Raw genomic sequence first — 25643 nt, 5'->3', positions numbered from 1 at the left:
ATTATACCCTTCATCTTCAACGAATGTCGCCCTCCTTGATATGCGCAGTCATCGTGATCGTCCCTCGTTCTGTTGGAGAGCTGCTACTTAAAACAGACTAGATTTCACATTGCTCTTGTCGATTGTTTCGTCTTGACTCAATTTCCAGTCTCCTGTGGATTTCAGCGAGGTCACACACCACCTTCATGAGAAACTTTTGGATGTTATGTATGTTTCACATCAATTTAAAGCTTCTTTTACACAATGTAGAAGTATGTTGTGAATACTAAGCATTGTAATAATAGCACATGATTATATTTATTGTTAAGCCTATATTCTTTTCCTTTTAGTTGAAATAATGTTCGCAATAATAACCATCATTATCCGTACATTTAAATAAAACAGCAATGTACTTGGTATAATAATAATAATAATAATAATAATAATAATAATAATAATAATAATAATAATAATAATAATAATAATAAAAGATCTTATATAGAAAATTAACTTTTTGACTTCCTAAGTATCTGTTTCTGTTTATTTATTCATTTATGTATTTAATATTTTTTTAACGAAATATCATAGAATAAGCAATTTTATATTTAAATACGGAAAATATTATTTATTGCAGTTATTATGAAAAGGAGGGCATTGGTGTGTCAGTTTGCCTCGCCGTTGGATGTCGATACGCACAACAAACCAGAGGTAAGATGTAATTCATCTTGTGCAGAATATAGTTAGTTTTATTTATTTTTAAGTATATACTAGAGAAGTTTATATGAACATAGTTTCTAATGTGAATAATGGTAATCAATTTTACTTGTATGGTATTTAGATCAACTACACTACATATAATACTTCGAAGAGAGAACTATTCAGTCTTGACTGATTTAGTGAAAAATAGTACCGGTAATTATTTTCTTTTTCTTTCCTTGTTCTGGCACAAGATTCGATTGATTTGTTGCCAGCGTTAAAGCTGATCCTGGACGAAACTAAGTCCCCTTTGTTTAGGTGTACCAATAGATGACGTAAGACTGTTATATAATTAGGCAAAAGAAATGTCTTTATGTGGATTATTTTCTACCGTAGCTGTATACTTAAACTAAATGCTTCAAAGAATATCCTCATCTCCAACAGTCTAAATGTATAAGTACGTTCTGATAACCAGTCTTTCTAGGATCGGAGAATTTGATTCAGATGGGATCTAGGATCTAGCTGTCGCTTAATCATATTTTGTATGTATTTCATTGCCATACAGCTAAGGAAATAGAACCCATTTTTAATTTTATAATTTAATGGAGTATTTCTGAATTCCGGGTCATCATTGCTCTTCTGGACGACTCCTTTAGACAGGAATATTACGATTTTTCATTGAATAGACAAATTTGTAGTCTGTCAAAATAAATAAATAAATAAAGTAAAATAAAATAAATAGCGAATTTAATACATAAGTGCTTATAAAACATACTACTGCACAAATCTGTTCATTTTTTTCTTTTTCTTTTTTGAAGAGAATTCCCTCTTCCTTTAATAACTTCCATTTCATGTTTATATCCAATAGTCTTTTTTTTCTGAAAATTACAACACAAAGAAAGACGTCTGATTGGGACTATACAGAAATGATCACGATTTCAGAACTGCTTGATACGTCAGCATAGTGTTAAACTGCAAATCCTATGTTTTGCATTCAGAGCCTTTTACTTCGTGGCATTGAATCAAATAGACGGTGAGGAGCTCCTGAAGAATCATCTGACACGTTGTGTGTACTGTAGCGCTAATAAGACTACCCATATAAAAACATAATTTTCGGCTGTTAAAGTGACATTTATTGTTTTATTGAAAAATAATTATACATTTTGAAAGAGCAAGTCATTTTACATAAGGAAACTGTTTTGAATTGGTATTGGTGGTTTCCCGAACTTTAGGCAGGATTTTTTTATTCTTAGATAATTTGCTGTAAATATACAAACTCTTGCCTTCTTAGATGTAAACACACGTTTATTTGAGACAAAAATATACGATATACAGAAATATGTATTTAAAAGGTATGATGATGATAAAACTCAGCTTGGTGTCAATGAAAATTTTCTTATGTTTAAGTAATGTCGTGGAAACAGGGACGTTATACCTCTGCAAAATCTGTAAAAATACACTTCCCACATTTTTCTTGTTTATATATATATAAATTTTTGTTTACATACCTTATTAATATTTTGTTGACTCACCTTTTGCGTTGTGTGTACACAGAACCAATCTTCCTTTTCGCTAATTCTCGGTTCATCAAATTCCCATGATCCGGTCCCTCTTCAATTCGCTTTATGTTTGGCGATCGTGCTGGTCACTCCAGCAGAGTAATTTTCATCTCGTTGGACCACTTCTTAGTGTTTCTGAAGATATGGCAAAATACATTATCTTGTTGGAACACCCAAATATTCCTTCTTCCCAACAATTTCCGCTTTGACGGAATCATGTACTCCTCCATCAAATTTAAATATCTAGCCATATACCGTATAAATAAACATTATTGTTCAGATATTTCATCGAACAATTTGGAAGTTGGACGTTTCTCGTTTTATTTTCTTACGTTAATTCTGTTCTTTCTTCCACTTTTCTTTCTCTCTCTCTCTTTTTTAATACCAAAGTACAATTACGTTCCTTGGTACTTTTTTTTAGATTCACAAGTCTCAGTATAAATCATTTTAACACTAGCATGCATTTGCAAGTAACAAAATTAAACAATTAGCATTAATTTCAAGTTTATTGAAGGCTCCTTTGTCTTCTACTTGTTCATAGATAATTTTGTTGGCGTCAATGGAATAGATATATGAAGAATCCCATAAATCCTGTCAGTTTTTACAAAAAATACTTTTATCCCTATTCGACAAATCATTGTCAAAAAATCCCACAATAGGGGATTTTTCCCACGGATTGGCATCACTTCTGTAATTTGAAAGCCATCTTGCCTATTGTTTCTGATCGCGTCACGGGGAACGGTTAGCAGTTCGAAATGAATTTACGAACATAGAGTAGTTAGTACCTATCTTTAGCTGGAGTTTTATCATATATTTTTAGTGGTATCCCATGTGCAATTTAATGGTAGAGTATTGTGGATGGTATTTTGTTCCTTATAAGGTAGGGAATGAGAAAAATTATGGTGGACATGTAAGACCCGCGACTTGGACAGGGTGGGAGAAATGAGTCATCGTTCGCTTAACCCCTTATAACTTCGCTCCTAATCATTCGATATATTTTTTTTTTAAAAAAAAGGTCTAAGTATGTTCTACACATTATGTTAGTAGCGTCTTTTACGTAAATGTAGCCGTTTTGATAAAAATTAAAAAGAAAGATTTTTCCTAAGAAAAAATATTTCATTTGACAAAATAATCATTTTTGTGTTATTTACTTATGCCAAATAACTAAAATTTATAAAAAGAGCCTGAAATACGAATAAATTTTTACTTTCAAAATCGTTGTTATATAAAACGTAAGGAAAAGAACAGTATACAAAATTAATATTTCACTCAAGAGAAGCAATTAATATATTTTAATCATCATTACACCTATTCCTACAATTTACTATATTATGTGATCTATATTAATATTGATTCTGTAGATGCTCAGAAGTATTTTAGAAATATGTTTTAATTATCATGGAATAAGTACTCCAGTCATGTTTTTTTAATTATATTCATTCATTGAAAAATAAAGGATACTCTTCTTCTGGTGTGAATCCACACGTTAGTCATCGAGACACTTCCAGAATCCGAAGTTGTACTTCAATCTTCATAACATTAATTATTCTTAATAGTTTAATATACACTATACCACACTATGACACCACATTCAGACAGGGTTGAAAAAAACACATTTAAAAAAACAAAAAGAACGTTTTTTATGTTTAAAACATGTTGTTTTGTTTAAAACTTTTTTAACGTTTAAAACAAAGTACTTTGTTTAAAACAATAATCTAAATAGGCATATATATTCCATTTTTACACGCTCACAGGTATTGCTTACCATCTATATTCAACCGTTAGATCAAATTTCTGGAACTTCCCTAATCTCGATCCGTCCAAATGTTCAATTCCGGAGAAAGAAATCGGGATTTTCCCAATTTCTGTTCACTGAATATGTAGTTTCTTTGTGTTACGTTCTACTGGTCGTCTGCATTCTTAATCTTTAAACGCCCATTGACGTAACTGCTGTATCAGGGCTTTAAACCTCAATAGCTCAGTCCCTAATTAAGGTTGGAAGATGGTTTTGGAACCAATTTATTCCTGAAGGATGCAGCTTTCCGCTGGTGTGCATCTTACCTATGTGGGGGTACCATGTGGCGGTGGGAGGAGGGTAAATATCGTGTTTTTTTTGTTTCTTTTTAAACGGTTTTTTGGGAGTCATTTCCCCTCTTGGGGGATAGATTCATAAAAATTGGCACATGAAGCAATGAAGTAGGCCACTACATAGTAATATCATGTATTTGTAGTTCTTGCTTATATGGGGAAGCAGGGAGGGGGCAAAGTTAGACAATTTTTGGAGTTTCAGTTTTTGACGTAAATTACATTTATTTTTACAACAAACATCAATAGCTCAGCCCCTAATTAAGCTAGAAAGATGATTTGGTACCAAAGTATTCCTGAGGAATGAAGCCTTCCGCTAGTATGCATTTTATTAGGGATGGGCAAGCTCGACTCGACTCGAAACTCGAAGCAAATTCGAGTCGAGTTTCTAGTCGAGTCAAAGGTAATTTTCTCGAGTCGAGTTTCGAGCCAAGTCACTGTTTCGAGGTCGAGTTTCGAGTCGAGTCGAGTTTGATAAACGGCTCGCTCGTTTTAACTCGTTTTGAAATCATGGCCTGATTAAACTGGAAAGCGAGTCATAAGAAATGTAAGCAGTAATATGAAACATTTTTAGTGTTGCTCAGAAGATGGGATACTGCTCGCGGCTCGTCTCGATTAACAGGACGTCTATGGATTTTTATAGAGACAGCCTCAAATGTGAGCACCAATGTAAACACCGGTATATACTGTAGTCCTTACCACCAAGGCTGACACCTGCACGATCTAACTTTTAAGCAGAAGCCCAACCCCGGTAGTGATGTTAACTGGCTCAGTTCGGTTCAACTGAGGAGCAGCTCGAGCCGGCTCGTTTGAGATGAGGCACCGACTCGGCTCAGGTGAGCCATCGGCTCGAGCTGGCTCGGTTGGGTGAGCTGTTGGCTCGGTTCGATAGTGAATGAGCTGAGCCGTTGAGAACCCGAGCTGAGCAGGTTTGAATATGTTTGGCCGATGCAGTCTAACTTTTAACGATTTTTGGTTCGAGCCTGGATACTTGCTACTCCGGAACTGAAACCCAGAATCTCGTGAACAATGTCCTTGCCTCCTTGACTTCACCTTTTCCGAGGTCAGCTGTTAACTAGTTTTTAGTACTCAGATACAAACCGCCAATCATCCATGTTTATACACGCTGGTGTTGTTATAATAATAATAATAATAATAATAATAATAAGTTGTAGTAATAGGAAGTATCATTGATGATAATTATATTGTCTATGTAGAATACTTGAAGAAAGTACTTGAAACTACACACAGCATTTGGCTCGATTTGGCTCGACTCGACTCGAAACTCGAGTCGAGTTGGAGGAAATTTTTCGATCTGAGTTCTCGAGTCGACCTCAGTGATGTCGGTTTCGAGTCGAGTCGAGTTTCAATGAAAACTCACCCGTACACATCCCTACATTTTATGTATGTAGTGGGTATTTATGTACGGCCGAGAGAGGGAAGATGAAGTTCGTTTTTAAATTATTCATCAATTTTTCATGAGATTTTGGAGGCCATTCCTCCCCCTTTGTGGTACATCCACAAAAATTAGTATGTGAAACAATGAAGTAGTCCCCTACATGATAGTAACCTGTATATGTACTTCTGTTTATAGAGGAAGAGGGGGTCAAATTTGACTAATTTACATTTAGTTTCAGAACGGTTCCATATAAGGCAAGATATATTTTACTGAAGTGGTCTAGAAGTATAATTTTTGTTTGTACACATGATGTGTGCAGCAAAAATGATTTGCATATGAACGTGGTACTGTCGTGGGGGAGGGGAGAGAATGTCTAATTCAATGAATGTTTTTCTGCGCATTTTTTAAATACTTCCTACATAAAACGAATTCGTTTCGCAATGGCAGCACTGGCTACCATTTCTTATATTTTTGTCAAGTATGTGGGTCTACACATTAGCATCATTTTGTCAGCGAAAAGCAAACATTTTGCACATTTTTAGCAGCATTTTGTCACAGCATTTTGCAGTGACTGCAAGAGTTGCCAGGACCCCGCAAAGTCAATATTTTCATATTATTTAATGATTTTTGTGTCTGTTCGTTTCTACAAATACGGCGGGAATTTCACGAATGTTACCTCGTTGGAATCTGTGGTCTATAAGCTTTCCAATTGTGTATAAATCATAACTCTGTGATAATTAGGAGGGTCACCAGAGCCTTGAACATGAGAGTCTTTAAAAAAAAAAAAAATCCTGGCGGGCGTCTAAAGGTTAATTGTGTTGTTATGCCGTAGACACTAATCATTGTTAGCTATCCATGTTGCAGATAGAGATGTATCTTGAAAACTGTTTAGTTAAAAGATGTCATTTGCTCCTTGTAGGCTAGTCACTGCTCTTTTCTATGAGTTGTATTGTATTTGTCAGAATATTTCTTCTAGCTTATGATGTGAGAACTGTTCGTTATTATGGAAATGATAGTGACCAAAAAATACTCTTTTGAATTTGTGAATTTGGATCTTAGAATAATGTATAGTGTGTTTAACCTCAATTATTCTTGGAAATTAAGAAATATTCAAATACTTCACTTTAATTTCTGTTGGTTTAGTTATACGCACATTGATGTACAGAATTTCATTCATTAATTGCTGTTATAATAAGAATATAACTTTGCTTGTAATTTACTTCATGCACAAATCCTGCGGAGGATGGGTTGTTTGTTAGAAAATTAAATTAGTTTCTTCAATTTGATATTTTAGTTGTGTTAAACATGTCCAACCTCCATCGAAGAAAAAAAAAAAACTCGTCTAAAACAGTTTGTTTAAAACGTTTAAAACAAACTGAATAAAACAACAGCCCTCGTTTAAAACATGTTTCAAACACGTGTTTTAAACATTTTGTTTTAAACATATCAACCCTGCATTCAGAACGCACTAAGAAAAAAACAGAAATGTTAAAAGGGGGACAAAGGAAGCACACAAACACTTCCTGATTTCTGTACCTTCCCGTCACAACCGATCGGCAGCAGGTCAAAGGACGAAAGGAGTGGTTCATGAAAGAATATAATAAGAAGTCACATAACAAACGGATTCGAGTTGTGACAGTGCTCAGTTCCTTCATGTTTCATGAGAGATTATTTCCTTCGCATTATCCTAGTAACAGATTCCCTATCTGCGTAGTCCGCTTCGAGGTACCCATCTCATAACCATGTTATGATATTTTAGCAAAAGTAAAAGTGCATATATGACTGTACTGTAAATTTTCATTTAGTGTCCCGGATTTTAGGATAAATTTTCATAGTGTTTTCCGATGTTTAGTCTGAAGTATGGGAGATCTAATAATTGTGCAAATTTTTACATTTCTAGAACATCTCCATCGTGACGAGGGTCAGTGTTGTAATGTTAGAATTTTTAGTAAATATACACTCGTCCATTTTTTTTAAAAAAAAAAAGCATATACCCGTTCGTTCTTTCATAAATATAAGGTGAGCATGCGCTGGACTATATAAGTATTAGGAGGGTATACCCCTTTTACTCCCGAATTACGCTCCATCACATCCCTAGTGAAGGTAGGAACTTCCTGGTCTCTCCTCGTAAATCATCGTATGCAAATGGCTAACTAAAATTGATATTTTATGCAACATTTATGTTGCAGAATTTTTATCATATAACTCTCAAGCTAATACATCGAAAATAATTAGTTACTGCATTAGGAAATCGTATCTTACAATTTAAAACAGTCTTTGCTTCAAATTAAACTTACTGGGTCTCATGCAGAGTCGTTCTGATGCGTGATTAGAGCCATACTAAAGAGTTAGACTAACATACCTATGTTTTCTGCAGTAGTCAGGCCTTTAGTATAACGCTAATCATGCGTCAAAACGACTCTGCATAAGGCAAACTGTGTCTATAAGGTGCTAACTTTTCAATGGAACCGATGTGGCCAAGCTAGAGAGGTTTCACTGTATTTGTGAAACAACATAATTATTTCCTGTTTCTGGAGATACTGTTGTTTTACATTATCTTTTAGAATTCTAAAAGAACATTGGGGGGAAGGGGATGCATCGTTCAATTTCTAAACGAGAAAAACAACTGATTGCTGAAGCCAGTCATTTGATACCGTCGAAATTAATTGTGCAGATGTATGGCTGCCTCGATAGCCACTATTCTCCCACTTCTGTCCTTTCGGTTACGAAGATCAGATGAAAGTGCTTGGATACAGTCTTTGAGGTTTATTGGGAAAGATCTCCGTCTCATATGTGTGAATTGTTCGTAACTCTGAAATGAGCTGTTTAGCTAGAAGGAAGAAATTTCGGGTAAGATGTGATTATTTACACTGTCAACGTGAGATTGGTTATTCCAGCTGCAAGTCTATTTCTGTTATACAAGTGCTGGGACGAAGGTACGAGAAATATTAAAGGTGACCTTTGGTACCTTGAAACTTTTTTTTTTTTTTTTTTAAACATATAGTAGCAAAACGTGATGCAGTTGTTCAAAACAGTAAGAAAACTACAATCAGCACCTTTTAAAACTAAAATTTTAAATATTTGTTCTCTTTAATTATCGTTGTTTGATTTAACTATCGTTTCACATAGGCCTAGTTCGTAATGTGGAAGACGATTGTAAGAATATAGCATAGTAAATAGGCTGTAATTAAGGGCGAGGTTATTTGAAATGCTTCTATATCAAGAATAAATACACAGTTTATTCGTAAAATTTCGAGTGGCGATAGGTTCTCATTTCACAATCGAGAGGTCCTAAGTTGTATACGTCAGTCGGATGTCGTGGTTGAGAATTCCTTCTAACATCTAATAGTTGATATTTCCAACATGAAAAGCCTTGATCTTCCTTAAGATTGAACTTACACCCAAAATCAGTTATTGACGCAAGGGACACGAGACATTTGCGGTCAGCGATGATTTCAGATTTTTCCCGGGAGACTTTCAATATACAGAGAATGAAAAGTACAGGTAGTATTGCGAATTGGTTATTCATCCTAGGTGAGGCTTTTGTAGCACTCCGCGGAAATTTAGCCCCCAAAACCATGAGTGTTTGCGGCCCCTCCCTGTGCACATACAAATTTCACCCACTCATCAATTTCAACTCCAGTGGAAGACTTGCTAAGATGTACTGTTGATGTGTATAATTTTGTGTTCAATAACTTGAACAACGAAGAGTTTACCCAAATTCTGAATAAGTAATAATAAACCACTTCCTTATTTTCTAAACTTCTTATAATACCGTGTAGCTCTATATTATTTGATTTTTAATATGTACTGGGAATAAGTTTTAGCCGTAAATGAAGCAGAGCTGTAGTATTCAAATTGTGATTTTTGTCTCTGCCATGTTTACAGGCGGTTGTACTTGAAGGAAAGTACTGGAAGAGAAAATTGGCCACAGTCACTGCAGAGTACAAAAAATGGCGGATGTTCTACAAAAATAAGATAATGGGATGGACGGCAAAGGATTTTCAGGATGGGGTAAGTTAATTTATATTGTTACTTACGTACGTCGTATTATGGATATAATTATAATACAATGTACTGGAAGATAAATTCAGTGTAAACATAGTTCGTAGTTGTAGCTCTGATTTACCCAGGAAAACATGGTTTATTTTTTTAAAAACTTTATCCTTTAGTTGATTAAAACAAAAGCAAACTGATATATGTTATTAATATTCAACGCTAAAATAAAATATGTTAACAAAGCTGACAATAGAAGTGATAGCAAGAAATAAAAAGCAAAATATCTTATCAAGCAACGTTTCTCAGACAATTTTCAAATGAAGATTACTTTAATAGTCAGAATATTTTAGGACTACCATAATCTGGTCTCCTGTGCTCCATGCTGGGCAATGCACGTGTGCAGACGCCTCTCCCAATTGCTGTGAGCATTATAGCTAGGAAAATTTGCGCACAGGCAGTCATGATACGTTGCTCAAGATGACAAAGATCACGAATTTTCACACCATACACCATAGCCTTAATGTGTCCCCAAAGGTAGAAGTTCATTGGAATGAGATCTGGTGATCGGGCAGGCCATTCAACTGGCCCACCACGACCAGTCCATGCCCCAGGAAATTGTTTATCCTGGTACTGACACACCTGGATGCCAAAGTGGGGAGGCGCACTATCTTGTTGAGTAAAACTGGGAAATGTACAACCTTCCAACAGCAGACCTGGCAGTATCTAATCCTCCAACATCTCCAGGTAATTCGTGTTCCTCGTATACCCACCCACACCATAACCTTCTTTGCACCAGTCATTTTGGAGGGATTTGTCCATGCGGGATTCTCAGGCGACTAATATCGCATGTTCTGCCTATTCACTTCCCCATTTACGAAGAAGTAGTCTTCATCGGAATGGAGTATCTCCATCGAGAAGTTTGGATTTAGCTGTAATTGTTCGATTGCCCACTCGAAAACCTGCACGGGGCGATCTGGATCGTCCTCGGATAGGTGTTGCTGCATTTGCATCTTATACGGACGCCACTTGTGCCTCTGTAGCACTCTGTGCACTGAACTGGGACTCACATCACACTGCATGAAAAGATGACATGTGCTCCTCTGTGGTGACATCGAGAAGGAGGCCAGTACTACCGTAACTGTTGCGTCGTCCGTTGTTGTCTGCGGTCGTCCTCTACGTAGTCTGTCTGCAGCCGTGCCTGTCTCCTGAAATTTGGTTAATAACTGCCACTGCAACACGTGACAGAGGGTGACATTGTAGATGACACTGATTGAAATTGGCTGCAACTGCACGGGTACTTCTCCCACCCCACAGTTTAATGATCTGGGTGCGTTTTTCAGTTGTTAACAGCATGATTTACCACCAACTGCAAAAAGAGGAATAGTCACATTGGGTTCTCTATAACTTCTCACCAAATAAAGTTACATGAGATCTGATTTCAGATTTGACATCCTGAGCAAATTTTAGCCTAAGGCCATGTATCACATGACCCACCTATCGTTGGAAATAAAATAAACTGAAATTCAAGATGGCAGTCGAACGTGAACCATCATCCAAAAGGTTTGCCCCTAGCCCTATTGTATATTCTACATCAAGTTCAATATAAATACATCCAAACGGATTTTAAAAGGGATGGTAAAGGACTTTTGAAACACCATATATATATACGGTATATATATATATATATATATATATACGGTATATATATATATATATATATATATATATATATATATATATATATATATCAAAAATTGAAGACTAGGAGGAAAATTTAAAAAAAAAAAAAAGATCTTTGCACATATAGAATTTTCAGACTTTGAGATTCTTAGCTGCAGTGTGTGTCTGTGTGCAGTCTAAGAGGATTTGAGGACAACTTGTGGTTCGCGGACAACAGTTTGAGAAATGTGGATCTAAAGTGTTGACAGGAAAAATGGTCCAAAATCTATACCAAAATCGAAGTAATACTGTGGTGTTGTGGTTTAACGCATGTATCAGTTTCAAAATATTAACATCTCCAAGAAAAAAAAATCCTGTTAACAAAATATATACTTTTCCAGTACAAAACTTAGTAAATGTCTTTGGTCTTCGTTTTCACAAAATGGAGATGAACTGATTAATAATATTCTGGCTCTGAGTACTTCATTTGTTCTGTGCAACAATTTTTATTTATGCCTTCTTGTTTAATGCATTGAGTCAGAAACTTAAAAAAAAAAAAAAAAAAAAAATGAAGGTTAAAGTGCATTCACCAAATCTTGATCAAGTTTTATTTATTTTTAATAGCGTGCTCGCGCTCCTCGTGTTTCAGGCTAAGTGGTTATCGGATGAAGTTTGATTATTACAAAAGAATTAATTCTCAATATACTACAGTGATAACTGTGGAACCAAAAAATGTTTTAACGTGTTGTTATTATAATAGTTTCTAATAATATTGTTAATCGTAATCACTGTATACAAAACTGATATGATTTTTGTGTGTGTGGATTAGTTTAACTGTGTTCACTACAGCGAAATTAAACTACCGCTAATTTTAAAGTTTTTCTGTAATATCTTCAAAACAAATAACAATATTCGAAAAGCAGAAACATAGTGAAGTAGACAATACGATTTTGCATGTGATACCCTTACCACAATTCACCTATCTGCTTTTGGTGTGTCGGTGTTTACAGAACCCGCGAAAAATTCTAATCTATCGACAGTTGCAAATCGAAAGCAGATAGATTAGTTGTGATAACGGTATCACATGCAAAATATTATTGTCTAGTTCACTACGTTTTTGCTTTTCGAATATTTTTATTTGCTTTGAAGGTATTTCAGAGAAACTCTAAAATTAGCGATAGTTTAATTTCGCTGTAGTGAAGACCCTTAATATTGGTCCGAATTACATAAGCCTACACTAAGAAATAGTGAATATTAGAGAATTCGTATGTCATTCTTTTTATGTAGAATGTGGTCTTGATTAAAGCATTTAAGTAACACGAAGTGAATATTTCGTATACGGAACTAAATACTCTCATGTTTATTGATTAAATAAAGAAGTTGATTGATGTATGTAAGACCTTCATTATATTGACAATAGCAACATGTTCGATACACTTTTTGATTGATGTGAATGCGTGTATCTTATGATTGAACTGTATGTACGGTTACTGGAATATTAAACAAGGAGTCTTGTGTGTCGTATATTTTTCTTTCTTGCCTCTTACGAAATGTAAAATGATTATGAAAAGAACCCGAGTGGATGAAGTAAAGTTCGGTAAACAAAATCTTGAAATATAGTTTTCTTGTATTTAAAGCCATGCATATTATAATAATAGCCAAATTCTATATTAGCGTTTCTCTATTTTTTTTTTCCAAGTGGAGATTGTTTTTATTAGTCAGAATGTTTTCGATATTCTCTACTTGTCTCTTTTGAAAACAAATTTACCTTTCTATTAAAAACGTTTTCAGAATATACCAATATACTTACATTTTTAACACATTATTAATTCAAATTTCCTTAATTTTATATTGATATGAGAGAAAACATTTACTGTCGTCAAATAATTGAAGACTATCGAAAATTATTTTATAATACATACATCTGTATTTGATGTTAGCATTTATATAATCTTTACCTTATTAAATTGTATAATCTATTACTTACATAATATACAGTGTGTTTCAAAACAACGACGTTTGGAAGGCGATTCCTTACACCATTATAAGACGAAAAGTATAGACCAACGTGAGTGCACAAATGCTTCCTTTTGGAGTTACAGGTTGGCGAAAACATGAAAAACTGCACTTTAAAGGTCGATAGCTCCAATACTATGCGACCTACCGTAACCGGATTAAGACTTTACTTAGGAACTAGTATGTGCCCTATCCAAGTATCCAAGTGTCAGAATCATGCGGTACTTCTGCAATAATTTTTATAGAAGTAGTTGGTGAGTATTTCAAATTATATGCCAGTAGGCAAACTACCTCTATTTGTTGCGGAAGTACCGTAGGATTCTGAAACTTGCATATTTGGATAGGGTACATACTAGTTCCTAAGTGAAGTCTTGACCCGACTACGTTAGGTCTTATAGTATTGGAGCTATGGACCTTTATAGTGTCTATAACTCCGAAAGGAAACAATTGTGCACCCAGATTGATCTGTACTTTTCGTCTTACGTTGATGTCAGGAAAACCTCCCAAACGTTGTCGGTGTTGTTTTGAAACATACTGTATATGTGTTTGAGATTCTCAGCTGTAATATGAGATATGAAGTTGAGTTTAATTTAGTTTATTTACTTCTTGACAAATATTTAATCCAAGAGGACTACAAGAGATCTCAAAAACCACGTGTAGTCCGCGGACTAATTTGAGAAATGTTCTATGTCATGAAGGCTCACTAATGATAAAGTGCCTGTGATGAACAGTTGAGTACTAGAAAATAGAAAAAGCGTATAAAGCGAAAAGGAATTTAATTACTCTTAATTAATAAAATATGACCTCAAGATGAATTAATTTTCGTGAAGACTTGACATTGTTAGATTATCTGCTCTGAAACCAAGCTTGTCAAATAAACGACCTTTTCTGCTTGCTTTTAAGATTATATTGGATTTTCAGATCCATTAAAAGACAAAAAACAAAGAGAAAGTCGTGTGCAATGTCTAACGAGTGAACGGTTTCTTCATTAGCAGTTACCCCATACATTTTGTAAATGTTGACTCTGTTCCAGTAATAAGCATCATCCATCTATGAAGTTGTCAAAAGGTTAGAGAGATACATTGTGCGTCGTTGTCTTTTGAAATTGCAGTTATGGCAAGTTGAATTAGATGAGCAAGTAAAAGAAATGCGAATAATTTTACCAAAATACAGATTTTTTATTCAGTGCTATTTTAGTCATTTCCGGTTGCAGGGTGGGTTGAAAGCAGGACAAGATGCAGTAAACAGATTTTCGTTTCATTTGAATTAACGCAAGATTCCATATTCGTAGGCTTTCACAATTGAATTTAATGTATTATACTATTACATAATATGTCCTGTCCTATTATTTATTGAATAATTCAAATTAGCGCTTCTAATAAGAGATTTATGAAGTGTGAAAATGCTGAATAAGTAGCACTAGCTCTTGATGTGTGTTCAGTTTTTAAAAAAATCACTGCCGTATAGCCGCATTCGTATATTATTTAATTTAACTATACTTTAAAGTCGTAAATATTCTCGTACATTTTATTGATTGGGTGGTAGAAAATAGTCTGCTCTGAATAAAATCCAATCCCCCAATGACTCTCCAAGTCATAAATTTCTCTAAATCGCACTGTGGCGACATTGTTCCTATTCATGCACCAGTATATTAATTTATATCTATATGCCGAGCTTCAACAATACAAGACTAGTTATTCTTGTGGTGTTCTGGATTTCGTTTCTTACCACCAAACGTCTGTAATGGCTCATAACGTTGCACATTACTTTCCCATACTCGTACTCCAGCATGTATGAACCCCTTTTACACAATTTCCGGGATCCCTTTTGCAAGTTTTTGCTTGTTTCCGTAAATGTTTTTAACAGTCTCGATTATATTGAAATAATAAATAAAAGAACATGTTCCTTGTATCGTTAAAGATAGGTATCATTTATAAGGAAATGAAATCGTTAGAGTTCTACTGGTATATTGTCTCTCTCCATATATGCAGGGAGTTTCAAAACAACATCGACAACGTTTGGGGGATGATTCCTGACACCAAGATAAGACAAAAAGTTTAGACCAACCTGGATGCACAAATGCATCCTTTCGGACTTATAGGCGGCCGAAAACATTAATATATATATATATATATATATATATATATATATATATATATATATATATATTAAAGGTCCATAGCTCCAGGACTATGGGATCTACCGTAGTCGGGTCAAGACTTCACTTAGGAACTAATATGTGCACTATTCAAAAATACATGTTTCAAAATCCTAAGGTACTCACGCAATAATTTTTATGGAGGCAGTTTGGCTACGGGCATATAATGTGAAGTACTCATCAACTACCTCTATAAAAATTGTTGCGGAAGTACCACAGGATTCTGAAACTTAAATATTTGGATAGGGCACATACTAGTTCCTTAGTGAAGCCTTGACCTGACTACGGCAGATCCCATAGTTTTGGAGCTATGGGCTTCTAAATTTCATTTTTTCATGTTTTCGGCAGCCTATAACTCCAAAAGGAAGCATTTGTGCAGACAGGTTTGTCTATACTTTTTGTCTTATCTTGGTGTCATGAAACACCTCCCAAACGTTGTCGGTGTTGTTTTGAAACACCCTGTATAATATTAAAGCAGATAGGTGCAATGTGCATTAATAGAGTAATTTTCAATGAATTCGGTAGGCATGTTCAAGGATAGTTTATTCTAAGGTGGGGCAACATAGATGAGTTCACAGAATAAGCCTTCTGTATCCGCACAAGTATGGTTGGTTTATTTGTTAGACTTGTAATCGTCATTGTTCGCTACTGGTGATAATCTTCAGGTGTTTTTGTATACATAGTAGAGATCTACAGTTGTTGATTGGTTAGTCAGCTCGATGCTATTTTTGATTCTAAGCAGGAGCAGAAATGGAAAACAAAAGATCATAATCTGTTGATGAACAAGACATTGGTTATTATAGTGATTATGTTGATGGTGGTGAAGTCAAGTCTTTAATAAAGGAACTAACGTAGGCGAGAAGGCGACACTACTGCTGTATATGTAGGCGAGTTATTATTTGAGAATACTTAAATTAACATGCAAGTGCTTAGCCTGGAGATGGTGTGCTGTGATTTTATAAGATGCATTTGTAATGCCCAATAGAGAGGTAGATTATTAGGCTAGTTAATTTTAGGGTTATTGTTAATTACATGTACAGGGTGTTTAAAACTTTGCCGTGTTTTTGAAACTGTTTCTTAAAATCCTTGCATTTGAGAAAATGAACAGTAAATGTTAAAAAAAATAAATAAAAAGAATCTGTTTAACTAAAAATGAATTACAATTAAGCTTAAAATGGTTTTAAATTATTTGAAGCTAACTTCATAAGGACTTCTCCAGGTAGATGTGACCACAAGTAATGATCAGGATAGCACATGTTCCTCGGATTTTGAAAACTGCTGTAAAGAAATGAGATATTCCCTTCTGTTCATAAATTTTAGAAGCAATAAAACTACTTGTAGTATTTCTACATGTATTCCGTTATCTGTATCGAGTATTTCAAATTCGAAATTAGTGAATGTTGGGCTAGTTTAGTTCAATTCCCTCTGCCAGTTCTCCTTTCACAGTTTTCCTTTTGTTGGTCTTTCATTTCAGACGAGGATTCTTCTCTTAGCTCGTCTAAAGAAATTTCGTGTATTTCATGGAGTATAGCAGTGTAATGATCCGCAAAATGATAGAGAAATACACCCTGTCTCAAAAAGAATATACGTATTTCGAATGCATATATTTATTAAACTTATTATTAAGACATACGAATATGAAATTTTAGACACACATTTACGAACCTTTCAAGTTCAAATTACAGATGTTCAATATATCCTCCATCAGCGACACGAACAATATCACATTGATACTCAAATTCCTCCCATACTCAGGCAAGCATGTCCTGCGTCACTGATGTTATGGCAGTACGGATCCGGTTCTTCAACTCTTCCAGGTTCTGTGGGAGTGGTGGTACATAAACGTTGTCTTTAACGAAACCCCACAGGAAGAAGTCACAGGGTGCCAAATCCGGTGACCGTGGAGGCAAGCTGAGAGATGCTAAGTCGCCAGCTCCTTGACGACCAAGCCAACGGTTCGGTAGAGTTTCATTCAGATATTCACGCACTTGGCGACTCCAGTGAGGGGGTGCCCCGTCTTGTTGAAAAATGAAGTTGTCTTCGTGCAGCCTCGGAAACAACCAGTTTTGTAACATAGCGAGATACTGCTGACTGTTAACCGTGTTTCCATTAAAGAAGAATGGGCCATAAACAGATGATCGGAATGTCGCACAAAACACATTGACTTTGGGCGAATCTCGTACATCTTCAGTGACTGCATGTGGGTTCTGTAGGCCCCAAATTCGAACATTTTGTTTGTTTACCTGACCACTAACACGGAAAATCGCTTCATCACTGAACGATGCGTTGTGCAAAAGTGTTATCATTGTCAATAGCATCCAGAATCTTTTTACAAAATGCCACACGTTTGCGTTTGTCATCAGGACGCAGAGCTTGTAACAGCTGTAATTTGTACGGTTGCATAGCCAACCAACATCTCAAAACACGCCAAATTGTTGTTGTCGGCATTTGTAACTCCCGACTGGCACGACGAGTTGATTTTGAAGGACTACGTTGGAAAGAAGTTTAAATTCGTGCAACATTTTCTTCAGGAACACGAGGGCGGCCAGGACTCTTTCCTTAACTACACATCCTGTATCTACAAACTGTCGATACCATTTGCGAATGTTACACCCATTCGGAGGATCAATTTGGTACCTCAACCTGAAACGTCTTTGCACTGTAATCACGGAATTGCACTTCGCAAACTCGAGAACACAAAATGATTTCTGCTGCGGAGTAGCAGTTTTAAACATATGACGGTTACCAAGCAAAACAGGAGACAACTAACATCTAGCGGCTATTAATATAAACTAGACTATGCATTCGTTTCTCCAATAGCCGAGCCGAGGCGCAGCGATCGATAGTTTGGACAAAATAATTCTTCGTAATACGTATATTCTTTTTGAAACAGGATGTACATGATGGATCACTCCTACCATAAACCACCTTATCAGCAACAATAACCTCCCGCGGGTTTTGAAAATCATTCTGAACGACAATTACATTCCAAACACTGCCCTTGTCGTCTACAATTATCTACTAGATCCGACCTTCTATTTTCTGACAATCTAACGCAGAAAATATTTCCGATTTTCCCGTACACTGAGAACAGTACATATTCGGATGGCACACTTATGCAATGGTTTTTCATTCATCGTCCTCCATATTTAATTTTACGTAACGTCATATACCCTTCATCCATCATCACAGGTATTCTGCCATTATTGGCAGGTCACTTGCTGCAGCTGACTAGCTTTCATGCTCCAAGGTTTTCTGCTAACGTCTTCGTCTTCGCGTACGATTTTTCTGTTTTGATATCGTCCATTAATTGTAGTCTCCTTCGCCTCCCTCTTTCCCCTGCCACCATGCCCTCTAATACGTCCTTCATGATACAGTTTCTTCTTAGCCTAACCAGTTTCTCTTCCTCTTCTTAATAATATATAAAATTGTTCTTTTCTCCCCACCATTTTTAACATCCTCTCGTTCGTTTTCCGCTCGACCCAGTTAATTATCTCCATTCTTCTCCACAGCCACATTTCGAAAGCTTCTAGTCGCTTTTTAATCATTTCTGCATAATGTCCATGTTTCTGACCCATACAGTACGATACTCCAGACGAAGCATTTTATGAATCTTAAGTGTTCATTCAAGGCCCCACAAAATTTTCTTCCTCCTAAAGGCTTCTTTCGCCATTCCTATCCTTGCTTTTATTTCACCTTTACATTTCATAACATTACTAATAACACTATCCAGGTATCGAAAAGTAGTCACCTGTTCTATTTTCTCCCCTCCTACTTCTGTATTTGATATCGACCCCTTCGTTCCAATCACCATGGTTTTTGTCTTTCTAACAGATCATTACAATCTATCGAGACCTTATATATATATATATATATATATATATATATATATATATATATATATTTATTATATATTACAGTCTGCCAAGGAATTTATGCTCAACCTTGTAATGAAAAATAAAATTACAAACAAACATGGAAAACAGTACCACCTTTTATTTCGGGTAAAAAGAAAAATACCAAGCGTTAAGGTTCAAAAGAAACTAATTTATGACAATTATAACTAAAACATCACTTATACTAAGCTGTTTTGGTGTAGCTATTACAAGTGGTAACTATACTATTCAATTATATTTTCGCAAAGTCACATAGAGACTAAAGTACTTGCTACAAGTTCAATATCTGTTGACAGTAGCACCCATACTAGCAGCTACCTGTAGAGAGAGTAAAATCTGAATCGTGTAACCAAAACTGAAAATGTACGTCCTGTCTAAACTTATAATGCTTACATTTATAAGAACACGAAATCGAAGGTCAGACAAAAAGACTTAATAAAAGAAGAAGAAGAAACAATGTTTACATGTCGTGAGTCATGTAAAAGAGAGTATTTAAAATGCGTGACCTTGCTTTGTAATAAGATTTTTGTGGGAACATAAGAATGTTTTAATTTGTCTTGCAGAAAAACAAAGTAGATGGTACTGATGAGTTTGTTGTATTAAAATTGCACTCAATTATCTGAAAGCAAGATATGCGTTCTGGATAACTTGTGAAACACGAAAAATTGCAATAGACATTATGATGTTCCTGATATCGAAAAAAAAACAGGCTACATAATTTTGAAATAGTGGAATCTTAGGACAGAGATTAAATAAATGTTGCCCTCTAGTGCATCGTATATTAAGAAATTTGCCTTCTATTTGCTTTTGATGTCCATGCACATTATTATTATCATGCAAAGACGCAGTCAGTTACCATTTTTTGTGTGCAGTAGGAAGGAAAGCATAGAAAAATATTGACTTCCATAATTTGCTTAATTTATGTTATTAAGGGCCTACGCCAGTCTCCTTTTTCAGTCAGTTTATTTATATGAAGAAGATATTTTTCTCTTCGAAAGGAACAAAGATTTTAATGGTCTACTACCTGAACGTGCGCTCTCTACGCAGCGCATTATTCACATATGAGCATGAATCTTGTCATTCCTCACAGTATCGGTTCATGTCCCTTTACAGACACAAGTGAAAGACTTCTTGATAAAAATTACAAGAGATACCATAAATGGGATTTTTTTTCGATTATTTTTTCAATACCTCGTACCGTTTGACAGATAGAGCTTACTTCCAATTGGAGTTTCTATTTCATGTATGGTCAGTACTTTCTTTCTTCATGCATGCAGTATGTAATAAGCCAATGCATTACATACCTAATTAATTATAATGACAGTGATATATGGTGTTCATTGCGCAAAACACTCAACAATAAAGGTTCATCTTAAACTGGAGAAATGATTATTCTTCGTTTTTTATTATCATTTGGCCATAAAATAAACGCCTGGGAGATATACATTCCCTGTATATAACAGGGTGCTTATCAGTCACGAAAGTCATGAAAAAGCCTTAAAAACAGAAAACGGTCATGAAAGTAAAGCAAAAGTCATGAAATTTAGGTTGTGGGTCACGATTTTTTTTTAAATCTGTACAAATATAAGTATAGACCGGAAAATTTTGTTCTATAAAACGTCAAAATTCACCACCAAAGCTCACTTCTATCGCATACATGAAAATTCGGTCCAATTCGTACCTAAATTCCCTCTTCAGAATGTTCCTGAATTTTATGGTTTGGGAAAGAAAAGGTCACGTAAAAGTTACGAAATTTCGTTTTGAAATGTAAGTAGACACCCTGTACAATTATGTTGTGTTGGAATGTATAACCCCTAGGATATGACGCTTTTTAATTTTTTTTTTAAATTGCAACACTTCGAGTGAAACCCTAAAAAAGTGTAATAAAGAAATAACGACCATGTTTTTTTTTTTTTTTAATATTCAATTAGAACTGTACAATCTACACAAAATTTGGAATCCAGCAGCGAAAACGACACGTTCCTAGCGCTTGTGGTTTTTGAAATCTCATTGTCGAAAGGATTTGAGGAAAAACACATAAACCTTGCATTTTAATATATAGAACTAGCTGAACCTGCACAGCGCATCATTCGCATATGAGCATAAATCTTCTCATTCCTCACAACATATGTATATGTCCCTTTACAGACACAAGTGAAAGACGTCTTAATTTTTTTAAAAAATCGGCAAAGGGTATAATAAAGGGGAGATTTTTTTCGATATTTTCTTAATATCTCGCACCGTTTGCAAGATTTGAGTCTACTTCCGGTTGGAGTTTCTAATTCATGTATGACCAGTGTTTGCTTTCTTCTTGCATGCAGTATGTAATAAGCAAATACATTACATATACAATTAATTATATTGTCAGTTATATATGGTGTTCATTGGGCAAATCAATCAAAAAATAAAGATTTATCTTACAAAGACTCGAGAAATAATTATCCTTCCTTTTTCACTATTATTTGGCCATGGAACAAACGCCTGAGACATATACAACCCCAATATACAACATTGTGGTGTTGGAATGTATAACGCATAGGATATGATTTTTTTTTTTTAATTTCAACGTTTCCAGTTTACCCTAAAAAAATGTAATAAAGAAATAATGGCCATGTTTTTTTAATATTCAATTAGAACTGGACAATCTACGCAAAATTTCTAATCGATCAGTGAAAACGTCATCTTTCTAGAGCCTGTAGTTTCCGAGATCTCATTGTCGAAAGGATTGACCACAAACATATAAACATAGTTTAAAAGAACTCGGAAGATGGAAGCACAATTCACATGCATTGATTTTACAGAAGGATTATTAAAATACAAAGGCTTTGAACAATAATTTTATATCATAAACTTTATGAAAAAGATATAGTTAACTAATTTATACTATTTAAAGTACAAATACTCAAAATGTTTGTCTCTGTTAAACGTGAAGTCACACATAACCGTAAATGAAAGATTTGAAAGCCAAAGTTATAGGTTGGAGCTCAGGCGCTTTTAATTGCTATTGTAGCATTTTAATAGATAGATATTGTTTTCTTCGTCAGGTCCTTTTCAGGTAAACTTTACTTTCTAAACATGAATTTGGATACAGACGGTTGCAAAATACCGTTTACAATGCTTGAGGGGTGAATCTATGCATGAAAACAAGCAGTGGCGTATTCTGATAAACTAAATGTATTTATCGCAGCTTATATAGGATAAAATGTTTACAATGTAATAGCATTCAGCAAAATGACCACTACTCGTAGATATTTGTGGATAACACCAACAAAACCTAACTTCTGGACACACATCGTTGTCATAACCTAAACCAGTGTGAACGCCCAAACGGATTCAAAATACAACCCTGTACGCGCCTTTGGCGTGAGAGACCCGGATTCGATTCCCGGTGGGAGCTTACGTGGCTCGGATTCTACGTTAATCAGTAGGTCCCGTCTCATATAGCTTCGCTGCTGAAAGGGACGTTAAACTCAAGATCGACTCGACTCAAAATACAACCCTGGCGGCAAACCATGCAGCGAAGGCTGTCTATAGAGAAATCACATGGAAACTGAACATAGGTGCGCTAAACCCATCTGTCAATGCACTATAGGGCGCACACTGTACTTCTTGGAGAAGACGTAGGCCCAGTTGGTGCCAAGGTTAATTCCTGGTCGACCAATACTATGCTTCACCTGGATCAGAGAATATCAAAATTGAACAGTGGGCCCACGGGTGTTTTCTGATATGACAAGTCAGATTATTATTATTTTTATTATTATTATTATTATTATTATTATTATTATTATTATTATTATTATTATTATTATTATTATTATTATCCGGGTTTGCGGTGTAACGACGACCTAATGAAACCATGGATCCAGTGGTGTAACTAAAGGTTTGGGGGCCACCCCGCAGATAGTGTGGCCCCTTCTCTACGTCCCACTTCACGAGTTGGAAGCCTCCTGATAGCTTGGGCCTCCCTGCAATGCGAGGTCTGCGGGGCCCTTATTTACGCCCCTGCATGGATCCAAAGTCTCTGTAATTGTAATAGGGTGTGTGCAGGGACCCTTATTGAATGTACAGTAGCGATTAACAAGTGTGACGCATATAGATCTCTTGGCGGACTTTTTGTACTCTTTACGCTCGCTGTAATCTTCGGTGATATTGGACCTTTTCACTGACTTTTTTTTTATTTATTTACGAGGATCATTCAATAAGTAAAAAGACAAAGTGTATATTTTTAACACTAATCAATTTTTTTTCAGGGGTGTTAGCTGGCAACCTTGGGATATGCTCTAATCTGCTGTTTCGTAATTTTATGTCAACATAACTTCAAAAATATCAATTCATCATGGCAAGTCCTCTAGAAGATTGCACCTTAGAAGAACAGCGCTCAGTCATTAGGTTTTTAGTCGCAGAAGGTGTAAAACCAAGTGAAATTTTTTCTCGAATGTTGAGACAGTACGGTAACAGTTGTATGAACCGTGCGAATGTGTACAAGTGGGTTGATCGGTTTAAAAGTGACCGAACAAGTGTAGGTGATGAACCCCGATGTGGACGTCAAGTGGAAGTTTCTGGTTCTTCGTTGGAATCGAGAATTGACGGACTTATTCGTGATAACAGAAGAATTACTGTTGAAATGATAGCTGAGGAAGTTCAAGTAAGTGTTGGAACTGTTCACAATGCCATTAGGAACATTTTAAAGTACAGAAAAACGTGTGCCAGATGGGTTCCCAGACAGCTTACTGACGTTCATAAAGAATCAAGGCTTTCCATTTGTCAAGCCTTAACGTAACGAAGTTTGATTGAAGGAGACGCTTTTTCTGAAAGAATAGTGACTTGCGACGAGGCCTGGAACCATCACTACGACCCTGAGACCAAAAGGAAGAGTATGGAGTGGAAACACACTAGCTCTCCAGTTCGCAAAAAATTCAAGGTTCAACCTTCCGCTGGTAAAGTGCTGCTGACCATCTTTTGGGACTCACAGGGTCCAATCTATTGCGATTTCCTTGAAGATCAGCGAACTATCAATAGCCTATACTATTCTGAGATGCTAGAACACAAAGTTAAACCAGCTATCAGGAGCAAACGCCGTGGACTCTTGTCAAAAGGAGTCATTCTTCAGCACGATAACGCCCGCCCTCATACAGCCTAGCTGACCCGAGATAAGCTTCAAGAATTGGGTTGAGAGGTCTTACCTCATCCTGCCTACAGCCCAGACCTCGACCCATCTGATTTTTACCTGTTTGGACCACTCAAAGACGCCCTACGTGGAAAAAGATTTGCTAACAATGAGGAAGTTAAGGCAGCGGTGCAAAGGTGGCTTCGGGGTAAATCGAAAGATTTCTTCGCCAAGGGAATTGGGAAGCTGCAAGAAAGTTGGGACTAATGCATAACTGTAAAGGGTGATTATATTGAAAAATAGCCTTAGTTTTGAAAGATTGAAATAAATCTTTATTGAGCTATAGCAATTTGTCTCTTTACTTATTGAATGCCCCTCGTATTTATTGCGCTATGAAACACCAGAGCTGGCTGATTACGGGAAACACTTCCTTTCGGTCATGTGCTGATTCAAACTGCTCGAAATTTGCGATTGAACTTTGATCTGTTACTCGTGCGCCTCAAACAATAACGGCTATGTTTATACGCTATCTGTTGGTTCAGGAAAAATGTCTGCATCGCTCAATAAGAAAACGACTTAGAAAAAGACACTATTTGTTGTTTTTCTACTGTGTACAACAGTGGTCGAAGTGAGACTGTATGCGGTGGTATGCCATACCGCCTCTGGTTTTACACTGATGAAGGTATACCGCCTCTAGTTTTTCAGTGATCAAGACATACCGTCACTGGAGAGTAGATGCTAAATATCTTTAATAAATCCATGCACGTACAATATTTAATTTCTTATTTAGAAATAATTTCTAAGTTGCAAACACCGACATTTTTGTTATCTTTTCCCCTACCTTTTATTTTTAAAATGAGGTATCTTCAAAGAAGTTCATTTAGTTTCTATTTTGATGTGCCATATTCATTTTTTTCTTTTTTATGTATGTGTATGTGTTTGTCTTCTTGCCTTAATGCACATAAATGTTGTGTTTTGAGCATGGCAAATTTAGGGTTGTCTGCTGTGGGGACGGATCTTCCGGGAGTTTGTAATATCCCTCAGTCGAGTAGAGAGTTTTCCCGCAGGAAATTAATATAAAAACTAGGTT

At 35.7% G+C, this 25643-nt stretch overlaps 1 protein-coding gene across 3 annotated transcripts in view; it reads left to right on the top strand.

Annotated features, from left to right (window-relative positions):
• The window catches only part of Mondo (MLX interacting protein mondo), a 262881-nt gene that overhangs the window by 192647 nt on the left and 44591 nt on the right, over positions 1 to 25643 (top strand). For all 3 annotated transcript variants that reach the window (XM_081771103.1, XM_081771102.1, XM_081771101.1), the window contains exons 3-4: positions 614 to 687; positions 9607 to 9732. In XM_081771103.1, coding sequence (XP_081627229.1) covers positions 614 to 687; positions 9607 to 9732 — 200 coding nt within the window. The remainder of the gene's footprint in view (positions 1 to 613; positions 688 to 9606; positions 9733 to 25643) is intronic.

This window comes from Thermobia domestica, chromosome 9 (assembly GCF_964235325.1).
Source record: "Thermobia domestica chromosome 9, izTheDome1.hap1.1, whole genome shotgun sequence".
In the NCBI taxonomy this organism is placed as follows: domain Eukaryota; kingdom Metazoa; phylum Arthropoda; class Insecta; order Zygentoma; family Lepismatidae; genus Thermobia; species Thermobia domestica.
The sequence above is the reverse complement of the archived record's forward strand: the minus strand, read 5'-3'. Positions and strand labels throughout refer to the sequence as shown.